This window comes from Cyclopterus lumpus, chromosome 10 (genome assembly GCF_009769545.1).
Source record: "Cyclopterus lumpus isolate fCycLum1 chromosome 10, fCycLum1.pri, whole genome shotgun sequence".
In the NCBI taxonomy this organism is placed as follows: domain Eukaryota; kingdom Metazoa; phylum Chordata; class Actinopteri; order Perciformes; family Cyclopteridae; genus Cyclopterus; species Cyclopterus lumpus.
In genome coordinates, this window is record NC_046975.1 from 7,503,610 (window position 1) to 7,524,993 (window position 21,384).

The 21,384-nt window shown below is 46.5% G+C and overlaps 1 protein-coding gene across 2 annotated transcripts in view; it reads right to left on the reverse strand.

Annotated features, from left to right (window-relative positions):
* Positions 1 to 2,287: 2,287 nt before the first annotated feature.
* Positions 2,288 to 21,384, reverse strand: part of efnb1 (ephrin-B1) — a 57,096-nt gene continuing 37,999 nt past the window's right edge. For both annotated transcript variants that reach the window (XM_034543811.1, XM_034543810.1), the window contains 3 exons: positions 12,601 to 12,693; positions 6,721 to 6,837; positions 2,288 to 4,361 (listed from right to left, as the gene is read on the reverse strand). In XM_034543811.1, coding sequence (XP_034399702.1) covers positions 3,967 to 4,361; positions 6,721 to 6,837; positions 12,601 to 12,693 — 605 coding nt within the window. In that variant the 3' untranslated portion in view covers positions 2,288 to 3,966. The remainder of the gene's footprint in view (positions 4,362 to 6,720; positions 6,838 to 12,600; positions 12,694 to 21,384) is intronic.

Here is a 21,384-nt window from a genome sequence, read left to right on the forward strand (position 1 = left end):
AGGCGTGTCCATACTCCCGGAATATGAATTTATGAAGCCTGCTTGTGATTTCAATCTGACTAATGTATCAGAACAAACCCATCTGTGCAGCACTGACCCCTGAGGTGAAGGTTTGGGCGGACATGGGGGGGGAAGGGGAGAGGGGGGGGGGGGGGGGGGTGCAGTGAGCGAGGGCGGCTGGTTTATGCTCCCACCATGAACCAAGGTGGGCAGTGAGAAGGCGAATGATAACCACAAGAGGAAGAAAGAAAAGAAAGAAAAAACATCTCTCCAGAACAAGTTCCATGGGAAAAATTTTATTTATCAATATGCGGTAGTTTCCAAACTGGTGGAACGTTATTTCCATTGTAGCTGGTGCCAATAGGTTACGCTGAGAAGCGGCGAAAGAAGTGAATGGCAAAAAAAAGAAGAAAAAAAATAACACAACTTAGTTACAGTTATGATTCAAACAAAGGGAAACAAATTCAACAGGTTTTGCTTACACATGCACATTGAAAAATAATACTGTGGCTTTGAACAATTGCAGAAATCAACCTACAGTGAGGCCCATACCATGAGCGACCAGCATCTTTGTGCTACGTCGGGGGAGGAGGGAGAGAGCATCTTTAAAACAAAGACCGCCTGGGAGATAATGAGCGTAAACCGGATGATTTATGGCGAGCGCAGAACGGTCACACTCTCATTCGCGGCCCACTTTTTCTCTCCTCCTTCTCCCCCCTCTGTCTAGCCCGATGGTCTTATTAAAACTGAGAAAAGATTAATCTTCCTGGACCAAAATGTTTTCGTTACATCTAATAATGGAGTGGAAGGTGTGGGTAACTCAAAGGCAGTGGAATTACACAGTCTTCGTATGCAGGGTTAAGTGCGGTCTCCAACAGGAAATGGGGCCTTATAATTCATAGTTTCAATGAGCTATCCAGTTCAAAGCCGCTCGGTGGCAAAGCTTCAGTCCTGAACAGTTTTCTGAGCAACTAGAGTCCCGTTGAATAGCGATGTTAAAAACTGAACCCCAGTTGTTGTTGTTGTTGTTGTTTTAACACATGTGGTAACAAAGACTTTTTGACAATACTGGACGCTGCTGCGAAAAGACAGCTCATGTGTCCGTTGTGATATTCAGTTTAACTCTAAAAGAAAAAGAAAATAAAAACATGTTGCAAACAGAGACCAAAAAAAAAAAAAAAAAAAAGACAAATGCAAGGATTCATACAAAACACACTTTAAAAAGACAGCTATTTACAAACATCCTCCATTACAAAAATCTAATCTTAAATTCTTCTTATGAGCAGTGTTCAGGTGAAATTACATCTTAAATTGGGCTCTATCCATGTATTTACATTACTCTGTTATCTCCTTTTAAATTTTATTTTTTTCAGTTTCTCTCCCAGAAAATTTGAAAAAACATTTAAGTGGTCACTAGAATGAATACAAATGAGATATGGGTGTGTGTTAATTTGATAATGACTCCCTTGGCTGGCGTAGGTGAATGGATGCGCACCGATCCGAAACAAAAATATTTGATTTAAATGTGTTTCACAGAGGACCGCATGCTGAGTTAAAACACAGGACCTCAAAAGCACCAGCAGCTGTTTAGGTCGTTAACTCTGGAGGTTAACGACACGCAAACGCCACTGGAGTCATCCCCCCCCCCCCTCCCCCCCGAGTCTCCAAGCCAGGGCTGCCTTTTAACTCAGCGGTGTGTGTGTGTGCGTGTGTCCGTGGATGGCAATGGTATGTGGCGGCGGATGATGGCCGTCTCTCTGCCAGGGAATAAACATTCATGACCTGAACGTTTCGACTGGAGATAAACCCGGAGTGTCTGTGCGCACGTGCACGTGAGTCGAGTGTCGGTGTGTGCGTGCTGAGGAAAAAGCCGTCCTCGTCTGCTCCCCTCTCCTCTCACACATCACTAACTTCGGGAGCACCTAGTCGCAGTCCCCAAAAACAAGTCAGCTGATAGAGCGCAGAGGTGTTCATACACACATACACGTGCGGGAAGAAAAAAAAAAACATTTTAAAAACTGCAAATATAAGCACAAATAAGCACCCACACTGAAAAGCACCTGTATGTGCACACAGAGCGCCGGCTGCAGTAAATCCTGTCTCGGTGCCTGCTGCCCTGGGCTGTGTGATAGCTGAGCTGCAGTGTCCTCGCCGGCTGAACACCTTGACTGAGGAATATTCTGCACAGCATTTTTTATTCACAGCACAACTGGCGAGAGGATGGGAAAATGAATGCTAAACTACCCCCAGCTCGCCCACCCCCCGCCCTCATCCCCCATCCGCACCGCCATCCTCCTCCTGTCAGGTTAAAGCCAAGTCACAGGAACATTTTCTCCCTCATCCGCTCTCTCTCTCTCTCTCTCTCTCTCTCTCTTGCTCTCTCACTCTCTCCCTCTCCCTCTCTCTGCCCGGCTGGCGAGTGTGGGCACGGAGATGGCACATAGATTAGTCACACGCTGGCGACACCACTGACTGCGCACTCCACTGACTCATCCACAGATGGCAGCCAATTGGCATCCGGCGATACTGTATGCCAATGTTCAGCCGCGGCCCGCCATCCAACTTATATATAGGGCACCCTACCTATGTAGGCCAGCCAATCGGCGGCGACCACACAACCCACGCCCACCTCGCCCAGGCAGCAGGCGAACTGTTTGATGCCTACACCGGAGCACCAGAAGCTAGAACAAACACATATCAACCTGTCTGCTGTCTTAAACCCCCCGAAAGCTCATCAGAGACAATAAAGCCTTCAGTTGGTGCCAACTGGAGCAATGAGAGAGTTTTGTAAGATCTTGGGCTTGTCTGCATGTCAGTCGGTCTGTCTTGTTCTTGAGTCTCACCATACAGTAACTTAGTGTTTTACCCCGAAGCCAGCAAGTCTTGCCCAGATACCGGACTGGTCTGGACATGCCCAGACTCTCACACACACACACACACACACAGAGAGAGAGGACGCACCCTCAAATACAAATAAGTAGGTCATAAATACCAGAGTAAAGATAAAGCTCATATCAGACAAGTGGAGAAGGGAGTTTTCCAAGACACACACACATACACACACCTCAATGTCAACAGTCCGGCTCATTTTCTGATAATAAAAAAAAAGAAAAGAAGAAACAATGAACACGATGGATGACATGGGTGGCGAGAAGAAGATGGGAGTAATAATGATGATCTATTCAACTCTATACATTGTGCACTTGTAGGAAAAGTCTAACAAAATACAACTGCTTTGTGAACTGAATCAGGGTTCGAGGAAATCCTCCACCAAAAATAGTAAGTAAGGCAAACATCAGAGGTGTGAAGGGAGAGGAACACGTTATTTTCACACACTGTGTCTGATACCTGAGCTACCTGGAGAGTTTCCTGGCCCAGCGCGGAGCCCTGACTAACACACACACGCACACATACACACACACGCACACACACACACATTTAACGCTTGCACACAAACTGCAGGCTGAGTGGCGTCCGGGCCTGTGTCTGCCTGTTCCTGGCTTGTGTGCTAGGATGGTGTGTTTAATTGGGTGTAGCACAGACTGTACTTCAGGGAACTGAGATAAGTTATATCCTGCCCGTTAAAGGGGACAGCAAAACCAGGAAGCTGGAGTTCCATCTGTTGGTTCACTCCAGCCCCCCCCCCCCACACACCCCTGTCGGAGCACAGTGGGGAGATGTAGCAGGTGTGGAGGTGAGGGGGTGAGGGGCGGGGGGGGGAAGAGGAATTGTCAGACAACCCAAACAAACAGAATAAACCTCTCATCAGTCAGCTCACAACCCCGCTGGTTTCTGGTCAGAGCTCGTCTCTCCAGATTTGTGCAGCAGGTGGTAGAAATAATACTGGGCTTGAAGACGCATCAAGTCCCCAAAAAGTAAAGGAAAGTGTTCCTCCCAAGGACATAAATCAGGCGCTCCTCTCTTTCTCCCTCCCTCCCGAGTCGCTGGCCGTGCGTGCGGAGCGCGTCAGACTTTGTAGTAGATGTTGGCAGGGCTCTGCGGGGGCATCTCCTGGACAATGTAGACGGGGTGGCCATAGTCGCCGCTCACCTTCTCATAGTGAGGGCAGTAGTTGTTCTCTGTCCGCAGAGGAATGATGATGTCACTGGGCTCCGTGCCAGCCGTGCCCCCGGGCAGCTTGGGATTGGACAGCGTGCTGAGGCAAAGCGCCGAGGGGCGGGGCTGCGAGTGGGTGTTTTTCCTGGCGCGCTTGCGCATCTTGATGAGCAGGATGACGAGGAGGAGGATGAGCAGGAGGAAGATGATGCAGCCGGCCCCGATGGCGGAGAACACGGCCACTTTGGAGCCGAGTATGCCGTCCGAGTTTCCAGGGTTTCCAGACGGGTCCTGATTCATGTGGTCTAGAAAGAGAAAAGTAAAAAAGAGAGGGCTTAGGGACTCTACATAAATCATTGAAAGATGGCTTACATGTGAGCCATGGAGGTCCGTTTTGCCATATGCAGAGGATATGGTGTGGGGTGAAATATTGCTGTGCACGAGCCCTTCGGCACAGAGCTGTTGCCATGATAACAGTTTATTTAGCAGATCTTCATTCAGTGTCTGTGTTTTCACTATTTTATTAAGCTTCCAATAAACTTATGCAGTGCCCGTTTGAGACGTGCCTGAACGAGCTGAATGCTTGGGGCCCCAAACTAAAAAGGGGCCCAAACAGCTGTAGATGTATTATGATGTATATCATAATAACATATTAAATTGTGTTAATATTCTAACTTATTGTACCCAAGAGTAACCCAAAGCGCTCACAAATATGCAACTCAAATGAATACGACAGAATTGTTACTGATTACGTTGCAGATTCAGATTTTGGCTCACAAACGACTCAAATGCATTACTATTCATTAAACTATCCAGCATGACATTCGAATTAAAAGCTCCACCTTGAACAGATGTCACAGATGTACATTGTGCTGATAATGACTCTTTCACTCTCCAGGGAAACGTTTGAATGCAGAACCTTTACTGTGCAGAATTCATAATTTATCTGTTTTACTTTAGAAAAAAAGAAGGTTCGATTAGCTCTCTTCTTTTAGCACTGCCAATACCAGCATCCCCAGTTAGAGAAAGGGAGAGAAGATGGACAGACAGACAGACCAAATCTCCCTAATACCTCAGAGACTGTGGAACAATGGGAGGGTAACGTCATTGACAGCAAGCCACTCCCGTCATGTGCAGATCTCACTGCTCGTTGCCTAAATCAACTGTGATCACGTCCCTGTTTGTTGTTCGCTCGACATGACGAACAGCCCCACTGATGTGGTTTAATTGAATTAGCTCATTCAAAATAGACTCCTAATGGAATCTGCAAACATCACTCCACATAACAGAGATTCCCGCTCCGATGAGAGCGAGCCTCGCTAACGCGTGTGACACGTCGGGCAGAGGCCGAGCGAGATGTGGAAAGATGAGTTGACGGGGGCATATCTGAACATCTGATTTTATTCTGTCCTTTTGTCTCTGGGGTTCAGGAGGGAGGGGGCTGCCCCTCTAGTGACTGAAATCTGAGAAGAACCAAATCTGTTTTCCATGTATGCATGCAGCTGCTGCCAAAGAGCAGCACTCGCACCACCATCTCTTCACTGTCCATGCCCCCATCCCCGCTAATGACTGTGTCTCCACACTCGGCTGACCACTCCGCACTTAACCATTTACCGAGGGAAGGGGGTAGCTGCGCCTTGAGCCTCATGGCGGCTAAGTGACTTCACTGGAAGCTACCGATTCGAGACTTATCAGTGAAATCAGAGGCGTGAGGAATTCTGCACATTCTGGACGCTGGAGGGGAGCCGGAGAGGGCCTGTCAGACGCTTCATTCCTGAAATATCAGCTCCTCAAGCCGCGGTTGACACGTCCTTCAATCCACCCTCGGCTTCTTCACTTGACATAATCTCTGATCTAACAATGGACAGGTAAAAGCCTCGCTATAGGGAAAAGTGACATTAGGAAATCTTTTTATAGAGCAACTAATGTCAAATAAGCAATTATTAAATGAGGGCAGCTTATCACATTGGGTCTGCACTTGGGGGGAAGTTCGTGGCGTACAAAGTTGTGGAGTAAGTCAAAAAGTTGAGAAGTGGTCCCTTCTGTGGGAAGGAAGTTGTGAAAGGTGCTGGTGAAAACAGGAAAGGAGGAGGGCCCGGCGCCTCCGAGGAGGCTCGAGTGACTCCTTCAATTATCTCTGCTTTTAATCTTCATACATCTGCAATTCAAATGAGCTTTTAAAAGAGATATAATAAAGAGGAATGTCTTTGAGTCTCCTTGGGCGCAGCACACACTGTGTGTGTACATTATGAATACGAAAGTGACTCGGGGCGAGGCGTATTTGTTTTGGGTGTGGTTTCCTATTGTTTTATTGCCAGTTGCATTTTGGCAAGAGTCATTCTAGACTCTATAATATTTGTTTTTTCATCTTGTTTTGCATGTTGACCTCCCAAATATCAAAGGAATGCCTGCGGCATGAAAAAGCCATATGAGATAATACTTACTTTGGGAGAGTCAACTATGATTTTTATTTTCTCTTTTCAGGCTAAATGTGATTAATTATTAGAGGAAGCCTTGAGGCTGTGAATATTCCCTTTTTTATTCACATCACACTTCAAAAACCTTTATTTTACTAAAATATTTGCACTCTAGAAACTAGAAGGCCTTCTGTAAAGAGTCTGAAGCTGCAGCTTATGGGTGGTGTCAGTCGGTCAATCTGCTCACCAGGGTTTCGTGGCACCTCGGGCCCGATCCGACCCTGGTCGGGCGGACTGGGACTGGACTCCGGTATGACGTTGTCCTTTGTAGCGTCCGGCGCCACGGGGTTGGCCTGGTTCGGGACTGTGGGAAACACAAAACACACAGAAACTCAGCCTCGGCAAGCTGCGTGCGCTGAATCACAATGACTCCTTCCCCCCGGCGTCGGCGAGGATGATTTTATATGATCTTCTAAAATATCTGTTATACACAGAGAAGGTTATCTTTGCATGTCTTGAAAGCGTCAACGAAGTGAAGATGAAAGCAGAAAAAAAAAAAAAAAAGAGGGAGGACAAGTTAGCGAATGTCTGCGAAACACGCCAGTATCCCTGTCCTGTCGTAAAAAATGAGCTCACATCTACATCAGCAGCTCCTTCAGCAAACACTCAGACTGGCTTCCCCAACACTGACACATTCATGCACACACACACACACACACACACACACACACACACACACCTAGAATATACTTACAATACACTTAGGCATGGCAGAATGAGGGTAAAGTAGTTATATATTAACTTTTTATTGTTCTACATTATTCATCACGTTAAAAGGCCATAATATGTCTTATTTATTGCTCTGGATTTAACTCTGCATGAAAGAGGCACACTTCTGAAGGGGAGCGAATAGGAGGACGGGAGCAGAAGATGGGGAGGGGGTTGTCGGAGCTCTGAGGGGAACGCAAAGGAAGCAGACGGTTTATCTGTCCGTCTGTTGCGATTTCAGAACACGCACTTTGAAGTCTTCGCACGGTAAACACCAGGTGGGTGCGCGGCGCGTCTTTTTACGAGGGCCGGGCCGGCAGACCGAGGACAGTTATAAACCATTAGCGACGCCGGTCTGATGGATTCCACAGAGCACACGATCAGACACACGATCTGCATCCGCCCCGGAGGCCTGCTCAAAAGGGGTGGGCCGCGAGAAACAGAGAGCAGGACGTGGGGGGAGGCCGTTTACATCCAAGTCCCTCGTGGAAAGTTTGCGTGGCCGTGCATCTGTGTGTGTGTGTGTGTGTGTGTGTGCGTGTGTGTGTGTGAGAGAATAGGGACAGTCTAGCAGTCTATTTTCTATTTCCACCTCAGTTTGGCCGAGACTCGAGAGGGTAAGTGATTCGGTTTTGGGATGTCTGGAAGTTAAAAGAGAGGAATAAGGAAAAAGGGGGGAGGGGTGGGAGGAATTTGAAAAACAGAAGATAAAAGGAGATCAAATCATGGGCAATGGTTTTTTGTGTCAAACATAACCTCCCCATTAACAAATAGACTCTCCTCTTCCACCTTCTCCGTGTCCCGACCGCCGCATTGCTCCGCACCGACGCAGCAGTGGTGGAGCTCGCCGTGAGCTGTTGTGCTCCGTCAATAATTGATGAGAGAAGACAGGAGTGAGAAGTGGGGAACATTCGCGTATGTCAGGCGATACGAGAGGACACAGCGATCCGATTCACTCACAGCCCCGACACCGTGCGCCTACTACTGAGCATGTGCGGGGAGCGTTCTAATGTTCTGACCCATTTTTTCGGTGTGTGTACTTGCTGACATTTCCCTTAGCGGTGCAGACAGCAACTACCTCAGAACTGCCAAACCCGCCAGAAGGAGCGAGAAGGCCGGAAAGGGGGGTGGGGGGGAGAGAGAGAGAGAGAGAGAGAGAGAGAGAGAGAGAGAGAGAGAGAGAGAGAGAGAGAGAGAGAGAGAGAGAGAGAGAGAGAGAGAGAGAGAGAAAGGTGCGTGCAAGGCGGTGAGTCAACATGTTTCTAATGAGCACAGTGGCATGATGTGGTGGAGGAGAAAGAGAGCGCTGTATAAAATATGGGCTTCCCGTATTTCTCCGGCAATCAATTGTGCTTCCTCTTCACTTCGCATTTTATATGGGGACAAAAGGCGGAACGCCCGTTTAAAGTGCGATTAGATATTGACGTGTAGGGCCACACAAACCGATGATTCAACGAGATTAGGCACGGGAGTTTCTCCACAGGAAGACGCACGGTGGGCGAATGTGCACGCTGGCATGAGTCACCGAGGTTTAATCCACGGAGCAAAGTGCAAAAGGGGAGCGGGTGGACGTACGGGGAAGATCTCGGCCACTCGGCTGCAGGAAGTGTTGGCGTTCAGCCGCCGAGGGCGAAGGAAACGTAGCTTGCACACAATGGCCGCGTCGGAGCCAAGCGGGGCCCAGGATTGTTGGTGGTGATTGAAACAACATCCAGTGTGTCTGCAGAGGGGTAGTGTCTAATGATTGCTTCTTTATCTTCAAACGACTTTGCTTTGTCTGACCGACAGGCCACGGGACAAATATATTCAATTTGTGGTTGAATGGAACAGAGAAAAGCCTTTTCAGAAGATACAGCCATCAACTGTTTGACGTTTTCTTTTGCTCAATAAATGCCTAAAAACACATAATTGGGAATAAGAAAAATCATTTTTAAAAAGTTCAATGAACTTTCAGTCAACCCTTTGGGCTACTAATCAACACATCCTTTCAGCGTCGGGAAAAGAAATATTACTTTCCAGTCATATTGCTTTTTATGGCTGGAAAGAGTTATTGAGGAACTGGTGCTTTTCTTTGTCATATATGATCATCAAATTGGATTCAGATCCTTTACTTCCGCAAAAGTAGCAATACCATTCTGTAGAAATACTCCATTACAAGTAAAAGTCCTGCATTGATATCAATGCATGGGTAAAACTAAGTATTATCAGCAAAATATATGAAAAGTAAACATTGTCAATGTAGGAAAACGGCCCCTCTAAGAGTTATGCCATCATTGTATTATTACTACTGACGCATTAATGTAGTTCACATTTTATCTTTGTAGCAGCTCAAGTTTGAGCTAATTTGAACTCATTTACATGACGTTGAGTTAATTATGTAATTAATTATGACAATGCATCAGAAATCATAGCATCGTCGTGTTTTGAATTTAAATGCATTTTCAAAGTACATAAGAACGATAGCTGTCTAATTAGATGTGTAAGGAATGCTCAAGTAAAGTACAAGTACTTCAGAATTGTACTTGAGTACTAACGCTAACCCAATTGTTTGTGAACCCTAGAATGCAATTATCTTATTAAGTATATTTTGTCTAATAAGTAACAATTTCAGTGAGTTATAGGGGCTTCCTAATATTAGTGAAATATAGCAAAAAAAAGGTTTTCCCAGCTAATTCTAAGATTGCTTTCTATTTTGAACAGTCTAAATATTACATCTTATTTCAAGCAAAAATCCCTTGTATTCACTTATTTTTAAGCCCCCCCAGTGTAATGGTAACATCCCTAGAAGTTCTACACAGCTAAGTTCCAGTCGCCAGCCTTTCCTCGAATAGTTACTGGGTTGGACGGGCACATTGTGCATCAAATATTCCGCTCACAGAAATAGATGTAAAAGTAATAGCAGCTGGGCCAGCAGCATTTCTTTCAAACAAGGTTTTTAGGGCACAGGGATTGTTGAGTGACAGCTCGCTTCGGCCCGTTTTGGGAAAAGTGTGCGTGTGCCGAGGCTGGTGAAGTTGAGGAACAGCCGGCAGCCACAGACTCGAGCTGAGGGGGAACTTTCCTGGACGATTTCTCGAATAAGACATTTCCTTTTCGACTTCCATCAACGCGAGCTGGGGGATTTGTTATTTTCTTTCTCCCGGTTCAGAGTTCAGTGTAAAAGGCCCACGATTATTTTTTTTTTTTTGGGCCACACACACACACACACACACACACACACACACACACACACACACACACACACACACACACACACACACACACACACACACACACACACACACACACACACACACACACACACACACACACACACACACACACACACACACACACACACACACACACACACACACACACACACACACACACACACACACACACACACACACACACACACACACACACACACACACACACACACACACACACACACACACACACACACACACACACACACACACACACACACACACACACACACACACACACACACACACACACAGCTAGTCTCAGTTTGCTCTTGACATGTTGAGAACAAGCTTTTAAGCCCCAATCAGTTCATCGTGGCGGGCAGATGTTCCTCTCATATGGCGGCGAGTGTCTGTTTCGGTCAAAACAACCTCGCTGAGGATGGGGAGGGGGGGTGTTTAGAGAGTAACACATCTGTGTACTGTGCGCTGTCACATTCAGGATATGGACGTATTCACGTATCGGGTAAAACTGAGTCTAAAAGTGAAATAGTATGATGCAAACCAAATGTCGTGTCCAAGGATATCTAAACAGAGCTGGCTTGTTTACGCCCAGATACTTTTGATGACCTACCCCGACCGTGCACTTACATATGAATTTCAAAAACACATTTCCATTCTGTGATTACTTTATAGGAATCTTGAATAGCAGCTGAGGGATGTCAGAGGCCTTTTTACATTTTCAGGCGCGGCCCTTTTCTTCTTCTTCTTCTTCTTTATTTCGTTGTTCTTTTCTTGGCCATCTCACCATTTGCACAAACTGTTTGTGAGTATTCCAATTTCTTTTTTCAAAACTAATGTTTATGACAAGTAGAAGAGTGGATAAAATCCCATCTCGCAGCATATGTAGTTTTACAGCATGGTATCGATATACATCATCGTTTTGACTACGTAGACAAAGTAACCAGGTGGCAGACGTACACCTCACTAAATACCATCTAATCAGTGCACTTCATCTCACTGAAGCAACAACCCTGTAAATCCAATACTGCAGTCCATAAAGCAGTCCTGCTTATTGATTTGCAACATTGCCTTCAATGGCCTGATACAAGCAGAGATATTCAAGCAATGGTTACCTCTGTATGATACAGTATATTGCACAATCTGGTCTTCTGGTAAACATAACCATATTAACCGAGAGACTGGAACACTTTTAAAGCTGGAACACTGATTAATAATTAATTGTATCCATCTTTTTTAGCATCAATAAAAAGCATAACATCACCAATAAATGGTTTACATAACATAACTATAAAACACTTATAATAATAATGTATTTTTTAACAACTTAACTCCTGCTGTTTAGCCAGATAATGAATGACAAACAATATCATCATTTAAACAGATGTTCCTCTGTTTCATATGAATGTAAATTACATTATTTAGTTATATAAACGGAGTCCTCTATAAATGCAACACATTTATCATATTCATTTAATTAAACCTCAAACTCTATGAAGGCCGCGAGATGTTGGGATGCGTTTGTGTGTATAATCATAAATTATTAAATATGATTGCTCTGTGTTATCAATCATTCATTAACTATTTATAAACTAATTATGGGTGGTTTGTAGGGAAGATTATAACTGTTGAAAAATACATACATTCCAAAAAAGAAGTAAAAGAGGACACTACTAATGTCTGCATATATATTGTGTTATGACCAGTTTTGTGTTATATTTTAACTACTATTATATCTTACAATGCTTTTTAAAGACAGAGCTGACTAATATCTTGATCAACAAGAATGTTTCTATTTCGATATATAACAAATCCAAATGTTTGCATAATCGCATATCTACTTTATAAAACAATATTAAATATGAATAAGTTTAATAAAACAAACTCCAATCATTGGTATGCATTGAACAAAACTCTTCAAAAATAGCAATTTGATTTAACGATAGGATCAAATCCCTCAGATGTGACACCACTGGCAGTCAATAAATGGTCCTATTGAATAATCACCAAAACCCAAGTCAATGCCTGTGGGGCAGACAGAGAGCCGCCTGCCACACACGGCGATACCTGAGGATGTCACACCAAAGTGAAACACGGCTGGAAGGCGCCGCATTGTGTATACATGCGAGGGGAGCACACACACTTACCTTGCCCGACTTTCATGATGACTTTCATGGCTCGGCTCTTGCACACGCCTCCCTCACGGTTCTCCAGGCCCTCGATGGTACCGTTGGAGGTTGCTGGAGGTGAGAGAAGGAGATGAGGTGTGAGGAGAAAGGGAGAAAGGAGGGGGAGGGGGGGAGGGAGGGTGACGACGAAGAAGAAGAAGAAGAAGAAGAAGAAGAAGAGAAGCAGGAGAGAAGATGACACACTGGTTAATGAGCACGTCCATAACGCACAGAACTAATCAATATTTACGACAAGCACTGATTAGCTGTTCCAGTGATTAGCCGTTCTCACCCTCAATCAACCGCCACCTCCTCTCACCGGTATCTCTCATTAACACAATAAAGTGAAGCCAAATGAATGGAACAACATTAGAGTCTACTGAAGGAGGAGCGTGGTCAGACCTGTGTGTGTGTGTGTGTGTGTGTGTGTGTGTGCGTGTGTGTGTGTTTTCGGTCTGTGCATACTTGAACGGTGAGACATGCCAGCCAGAGTTCCAGCTGCTTGCCAACTCCTCGAGCTGCTTACTCCCTCTGAGACACATGTGTCATTACTTGCTGGTAGCGCCGAGAGCTAAATGCCTCCCTTAATGTTTGTGTGTGTGTGTGTGTGTGTGTGTGTGTGTCCATTTCTATATTAGTGTGTGTGTGTGTGTGTGTGTGTGTCGGCCTCCCTACATTTGTTGTGAAGTGCACGTTCTGCTCAGACTTGAGCGAGGCTGTTTATTCAATGTCACATTCACTTCAGACTCTGTGACACAATTGGCTGTCTATTTCAGGGCCCATGATAATGACCTAGGGAGACAGAGTGTGACTCTGACCTTAACACTGAGCGGCCGGCGCAAGGCGGTTGTGTGTGTGTGTGTGTGTGTGTGTGTGTGTGTGTGTGTGGCCGTGCGCCTGTGTGGGCGCATGCAATGGCAGCTCTAATTTTGGAATTCCCCGAACGATCTCCATCTCCGCCTGGTCTGCTGTTTCAACTTACTCCCTTCCTCTGAAATGCTTTTGTTTCTCTTCCTCACATTATCCGCCTTGGTCTCTCTCTCTCTCTCTCTCTCACCCTCTCTCCCTCTCCCTGCCTGCTTTTTCGCTCACTTCATTTGAGTTTTTTTTAGGTTTTATCTGCACTATCTGACTCTCTCCCCCCTCCCCCTCTTAACTCAATGACCATCTTCCTGGGTGATTGCTTCAGATGGCACCCTCATCATCTTGGAGAGGGTGCTTATCTAGTGATGACACAAATAGAGGCAGACCCAACTACAGGTGGGTGGGGGTGGGTGGGGAGGTGTGGGGGGGGGTTGGGGTGTATTGTGTGTCAATTATTTCTACATGCATTTCCCCGCTAAATAAACTGAAATCCGGCTCTGTTGCTATGGAAAAAGCTCATCTGGTTGATTCATGCCTTGTCATTCCTAAGTATTATTAATGTTGACATTTTGTTGCCCTCTGGGATTTCAGCGTTGTGCTCCGGCGAAATTGAAGAAAACTAAATAATGAATTGCGCTAATATTATGTTACATTATCAGACCGTACTCTGGCTCTACGAGGGGGAACCACAACATTTTGGTGGCGCGGCCGGAGGACGTGATAATTTGCGAGGAATGATTGCGAAAACATTGTGACAGGAGCTCTTTGGCAACTTCCCCCAGCTGTAGACTCAACACGGCTCGAGTGAGCCGGACACTGAAATGTATACGAGGGGCCAGGCCCCGCCGAGTGCCGCGCAGGAACAAAAAAGATCTTCTAAATTTACGTGGGACATTAATGTGAATGAACACTCACGGCTAAGTGAGTCTTATGATTTATGTAAAGCCTATGCAGGGAGCATGTCTCTTTCTAAAACGCAGCGAGGTGAAGAGAGCGGCTTCCCGTCTTTAAAGGAGCAGCCGCCTCGCAGCCCTGAATGGCCCAGACGCTGCCGCGATCGCCGACCTCATCCCGCTGCTTTTTCCGCCCAATTTCTCCCCTTCTTTTCAATTTCAACATTTCCACAGCAAGGTTATGCGAGAGAAAAAAGCTCTTTTGAAGAGCAGAGCTCAGAAGGCGCTCGAATGATCCGAGTAAGAGTGAGCGTCATGCTATGAATTTTATATCCACTCAGGGGGAGCAAATCTTCTCAGTGTTAACTTACTTCTGTCATCTAAATAAGCTATTCCTTCAGGCTGGCTGAGCAGGCCTCCGCAGCTGATGTGGCACGATGATAAGTTGGCCCTTCGAGGCCTCTGTTTGGGCACACGGCTGAAAGAGAGCTGGGTTTTATGAAGGGATGATCACTTTATATGTTGTTTGTGCTGGGGCCTCTTTAAATGTCAAATAATTCAAGGCTTTTTACTGTACCGGTGGAAAGTCATAATCCGATTAACCGTGACCGATTCTAACCACATTTCCTGATGTCCTCACATCTTTTAAGCACTATTCAAGATGGAAGTTGACTCCAGAAACAACTGTTGAGTCCATTAACAAATGTGTGGTGAACCCCAAAAATAAAAAATGTAAAATACTTGCAGCACACGCCCACTGCGTTGGTCATTTTCTCCCGTGTGTGTGTATGATATCACTGGAATTACATCCATCATGTCAGCATTCACTCAAACACAGATAACTGCCAGACACGTTTCTCAAGCTCCCTAAACGTTCTCCACAAAAAGGTCACACTGCCGGCTCTTTTTTTTCTTCTTTTTTTGTTATCTGAAAGCTTCTCTCTCTCTCTCTCTCTCTCTCTCTCTCTCTCTCTCTCTCTCTTTCTCCTCTACTGACGTTAATCCAAATTTGGATTTCCAGATATTAAAAGGCCGACGGTCATGTCATGTTTGGGAAAAAAAGGAAACTGGGGAATTGGGTCTTCCTGTGCGTCCCGGGGGAGATAAAAACACACGGGGGATAAAGTAAACCATAGGATGGAGAACAAAGAACCTCCCTCTCTGCTGCTAATGATTTAGTGGAACAAACCGCTTCAGAGCGAGGAGTCCAGAATACCCAAAGAGCTGGTCATTGCATGAAGGAATGTTGCTCTTTTTTAATAAAGCGGTCAGGCTCCAAAGCTGTTTTTTTGTATGATTTAAGGCCCTCTTTGTGAGTGTGGATCAGTGGCCGCAGAGTGGCTAGTGGGGGAACAAAAGATCTACAGCTGCTGAAGTCATAAGAGAAACCAGGTGCCAAATGTTGATGTTGGGAAATATCTACAGCACGAAATGTGACAGCCAAGAGAAAAGCCTAACTGGGGAAAGAGCTGGCTCCTGTTCCAATGCTACACATGCACCGCACTGCCACCAGCGCATTCACATGCACACGGTCGCATGTGCACGAAATGCACACGGATTTTCACAAGGACATTCGGGACGGAGCGGATGGACCAAGAGCGGGAGACGCAGGCGAATGTTTATTCTCAGGTCTGTTAAATGAGGTCACTCAGGTGGTCCCGCTGAATACACCCCCCCCCCCATCTTCATCATGAATCATCTGCTGCTTATTCTTATTCCTGTCCAGACCAGGCGGGGCTGCTGGCTTTCATACAGTGCGTGTGTGTGTGTGCGTGTGCGTGTGCGTGTGTGTGTGTGTGTGTGTGTGTGTGTGTGTGTGTGTGTGTGTGTGTGTGTGTGTGTGTGTGTGTGTGTGTGTGTGTGTGTGTACATTCGCGCCAAAGCACCAAACGAGGGGGATAGATACAGCCCATGTGACAGACAGCGAACAGGTTGTTTAATGAGAAAGTGGATGAGAGGTGACATTCATTGGCTACCTTTCACACAACACCTCCCCACTCCCTTCCCCCCCCCCCTCCTCCTCCTCCTCCTCCTCCTCCTCCACACAGCATTCAGACTTCCACTTAGACGAGCCGAGCCGGGGCCGGGTAGTCACAGTAACCACCGCCAATGATAATGCCTACATTTTCAGAAATAAATAAATAAATAAATAGGAAAGAAAAAGGGAGCTCAACACACAAACAGGCACAACCACGATCCGATCACTCACACTTAGCATCAAGGAAAAACACGGTCCGACAGAGCCGGTTTCCTTCCATTTGCGGCAAAGCAGGGAGCTCGACGCGGACGGCGCGTGTTTGTATCAAACAACGGTGTCACAACAGAGCCGGGCCATTTCTCATACCTGCCATATTCCTATCTCGTTTTTTGTTTACATTAGCGCGCACTGGAGTCGGAGTTGGAGTGGGGAGAAGGAGCTTATTTGAACAAAATATTTCACTCCTGAATGAGCACAGAGAGGGTTAGATTAGGTTTATGGGCACGATTCCAGAGATAACCCCAGCAGATCTGGCACGCAACGTGCACACACACGTACACGCACACACACGCATACTCACACACACACACACACACACACACACACACGTACAGACCGAGGTTGGCAGACTGGAATAATACTCGAGGATCTAGCTGTTTGCACTTTGAACTTCTTCTAATCCTGAGTACTGGGCCATGGCTAAAGCCTGATTACGGCAGAATGAAATGGATCTAAATAGATGTCCTCGCCCATCAGCCCTCCGTTTCTTTGTCCGGGGAACAGAAATGGAAATCAACCTCCAGCCTCTCGGTCGCCGTTTCCCCCCGTAGCCTCCTGCGTGGGGTTTCTTGGCCCCGGAAAAAGAAAAGTCATGACTTTTTTTATATCATCTCGGAAAAAAGTCATGACTTTTTATATCATCTCGGAAGAATCGGGCGCGCTTGGCCAATGGTTTCTTCTCGTCATCTTTTCAGTAATAAAACCTGGCAGACAATATAAAATAGTCATATCTTTGACTTCAGCGTTTGCAAATCCAATATTGAATTTGGGAGTAAATGTGGTGACAGATGATTTTCTCATCGACATGTTGGACAATGATGCTTTATTTTTTTTTATTTTTAACCCACTGCTATTTCAAGTTTTGCCAAGCATCGCCATGTAGCAGCTCTGAGATCAGCGTGTGCGGCCTGTCCCGGGAGCCGCTTCGTAGCACGTACGGTAAGCAGGTAGCAGCATTAGTGTCAAGGTTTGAGGTGGTTAGCGGCCCAATGCACACAACTGTTGCTCAGCTTACTGCTTCAGTATACAGCCAGAGGGGGAGCTAACACACACACACACACACACACACACACACACACACACACACACACACACACACACACACACACACACACACACACACACACACACACACACACACACACACACACACACACACACACACACACACACACACACACACACACACACACACACACACACACACACACACACACACACACACACACACACACACACACACACACACACACACACACTAGCAAAAGTCGAATGCACGCACGGCTGCACACACACAAATACAACCCCAGTTGAAAATGGTTGCCGAAAAAAAAATGTAAGCACTTGGCCCCACGGAAGTGAACACACACTGAAGCACACACTGACACGTGCTCGCACCCACACAAATACATATTTACACGTGCACACACACACATATTGGCTGCCTGTGTAGCCAGAAGATCAGGCAGGACTTAAGAGCTCCTCCGGCACCAAAATTACAGGGTACCTCTAAATCCTTCCAGCAGAGAGCACTATGGGATAGCGCGGGTTGGGGGGTAGGGGGGCTGTGCTGTGAAGGGGTTATGGAGGGCGGTGAAGGGGAGAGAGAGGTGTGTGTGTGCGTGTGGGGGTGAGGTGTTTAGAGAGGGGATGGAAAGACGAGTGCGGGGTGAGGAAGGGCAGGAGAGGAAGCGGGAGATTCCTTTTTTGAAGATGAGGGAGCGTACGAGCCGGGGAGCGGGTGAGACTTGATCTGTCTGAAGTGTTTTTGCGTGTGTGTGTGTCTGTGTGTGTGTGTGTGTGCATCGGTGCGTGCATATGTCGGTGAGGGAATATGGAAGGAGGTGATGAAGTGAGGAGAGGAGGAGGAGGAGAGCTCAGTTTGGAAAGAAGAAGAAGTGGGAGGTGATCTCTCTCTATGGGAAGTGGAGGAAGCATATGCAAGTGTTGGATTGTGTGTGTGTGTGTGTGTGTGTGCCAGCCTGCTTCTCTCTTACTCACACTCACCATTTCTTACACGCTCCTCTGACTCTCTCGTTGTGTGCGTTTTGGCCTCTGTTGTGCAACTGTGTGCATTCGAGTGTGTCTACATCTAGCGCACGCTCTGACAGACAAATTGACCAAATATCCCCCTGGGCATGAATGTGCACGAGTGGGACTTTGTATTCCAGCATGTATATTTACAAATGTTTGGGAACGTGTGAATTGTCCTCGGTGATCTTGGGGATTCTTTTTTTCATTGTGCGTGTGTGTATACGTGTGTGTGTGTGTGTGTGTGTGTGTGTGTGTGTGTGTGTGTGTGTGCTCCTTGTACATCAGTCAAGACAGTCCCAGATTACTGAGCCAAAGGTTGGGCATTATGGACTTCCATGGCCGGCACCACTGGGCTTGTGCTTCAAGACTACTTCTGACAGCTTTTAACCTCTGCAGAGGACCTGTCAGCAGCTCCCAAAGTGTCTGTATGTGTGTGTGTGTGTGTGTGTGTGTCTCCACAGGACTCACAGCCTGCAGACACAGAGAGCCTCTGCATCATTTAGCTGAGGGTGTCCGAGTGTCGCCTCTCCGGTGAATCCGTCGGCGAGCAGAGCTTTTACACCTTTCCTTCTCCATTTCCCAACTCGACAGCCCGGTGCGCAAACATGGAAACCTTCCCCCGTGCACGCAAAGATGGAGGGACGTCACTGTCCCGAGTGCACACGAGGCAGCAGAAACAAACAAAAGGTGCACACACGGTGCAGGCCGTCTGTCGGATCAGTAGGAGATAAGGACGCAGAGCAACAGGACGACCTTGGAGAACGGAGCAAGGCATCTGTCTCAAACAGAGCACACTTCAACATGACCGATGCACACAGACTCATCTTAAGAGTACATCGCATCCTGAACCTCTCTCCTGCACTCCTGCCCCGCACACTTGCCCCTTCCCTTCCCTTGTCACACACACACACACACACACACAATAAAGGCCCACCCACAATGTGCACACAGGCTTCTAAGCCCAAACCCAAGTAATCTGACAGGTGAGCACCGTGGGGACTTCAGATCATTAACTTTTTGAATGTGGGTGATTGGCACGATACAACAGTGTAACCAGAGGGATGGGGACTTACAGCGTATAACACTATAAGCTGTTGCATACCACATTAAAGTTATGAGAAGCAGCGACAGCAGCCGCAGTGTCCAATATTAAATTTCAGAGCTGCAAAAAGCCAGCCCACCGCACGACTCTGTCGTTGCTAATGTGCAACATTTCTAGATATTAGCTATTTCAACTTTAGCAGCAATAATGTATTCTGTTGTGTGCAGAAGTTGCCAGTAGCCCACACAACCCTCCCTAATGACAGAGGAGCTAATTGGCTTTAATGGCTCTTTTCACCGATATCATCGAGCTGCAGCCGCAGAAAACCTCAGCAGTTTTAAACAAATCATGTGCAGCAGGGAGGGGGGGGGGCTGGAGAAGAGGCCCGCAGCAGCTCATTTAGGGCAGTTGCGTACATTTCTTCTGCTCGGCCGTAGAAGGAAAAACAACATTTCAGCCGGTTGCGGCCGCGATTGTCCTTTGCTTGCGGCATGTATCGCTGATCAATTATAAGATTATTAGTTTGTAAACTGGCACACACACATTAACACCCTAGAACACACAATAACTAACAGGTGAACAAACACGCCCTTGGTGCGAAACACACAGCACACAAAGAGCCAGCACACACACACACACATACACACACACACTTGCCTCTGTCGTCTCAGACAGTGCATCATTTCACTAATAGCAGCTGAAATGTTGCGTGTTCAGAGAAATAAGCAGAGGGGGAAACTGGGTCAGAGAGAAAAAAACTGGCATTGCACCTTGCTATTGGTCAGAGGGAAAGGTTAGAAGAAATGCAATGCAACACACACACACACACACACACACACACACACACACACACACACACACACGCTCAAGACCTAAAGGTTAATATTGTTCATGTGGCTGAGTAACTGTTCATCTCGTGCTTAGCTAATGCGTGGGTGTGCATGGGGCTCGTGTGTGCGGCCGTGTCTGTAACTAGCAGCGCACGGGGTTTAATCCTTGTTAAAGTCAGAGGGAAGTTCCCCATTAGCGTTTCATGAATCCCATACTGGGCCCAGTGCTTCCTTTACCACAGAAAACAGAGGGCTCTCTCCTCAACCCACATGACGTCTTCCCATCCTGGATGTGCGTTTAAAGCAGCGACTTGTCTGATCTGCCACCGTTTGCCACGTTATTGGGGTTCCTGTCAAGCTGACGGACCACTTCCTGCTGCGTTTTCGAATTAAAAGCCGCACGTCCTTCGGCCGTGTCGAGGTTTAAAACCATTCCAGGAAGTCATAAGAAAAGAAATGGAGCGTATTGTTCAACTTTCTACTCTCCATTAACTGTCTATTACTGGGGAGGGTGGGGGAGAATGCCATGAAAAATAAGGGTGGGGGGAGGGGGGAGACATTAAGAGTAACTGCCCTGAAATTAACTACAAAGAAGAGGCTGAACAAATTATGTCCAAACATTTCAAAATAGAGAAATAATGAGTACTTTCAATGTTCCTGGATTGGATAACGTCCAAAACATATAATGCAGGGGTGTCAAACTCATTTGAGTTCAAGAGACAATTTGTGAGGCGCACCAGTAAATCCATCGCATAGTAACCTAAATAGTCTGTATACTCACTGTCATTACATTCCAATACAAATCACAGTGGATCTACAAAGCACAAAACCTTGGCCTGCTCT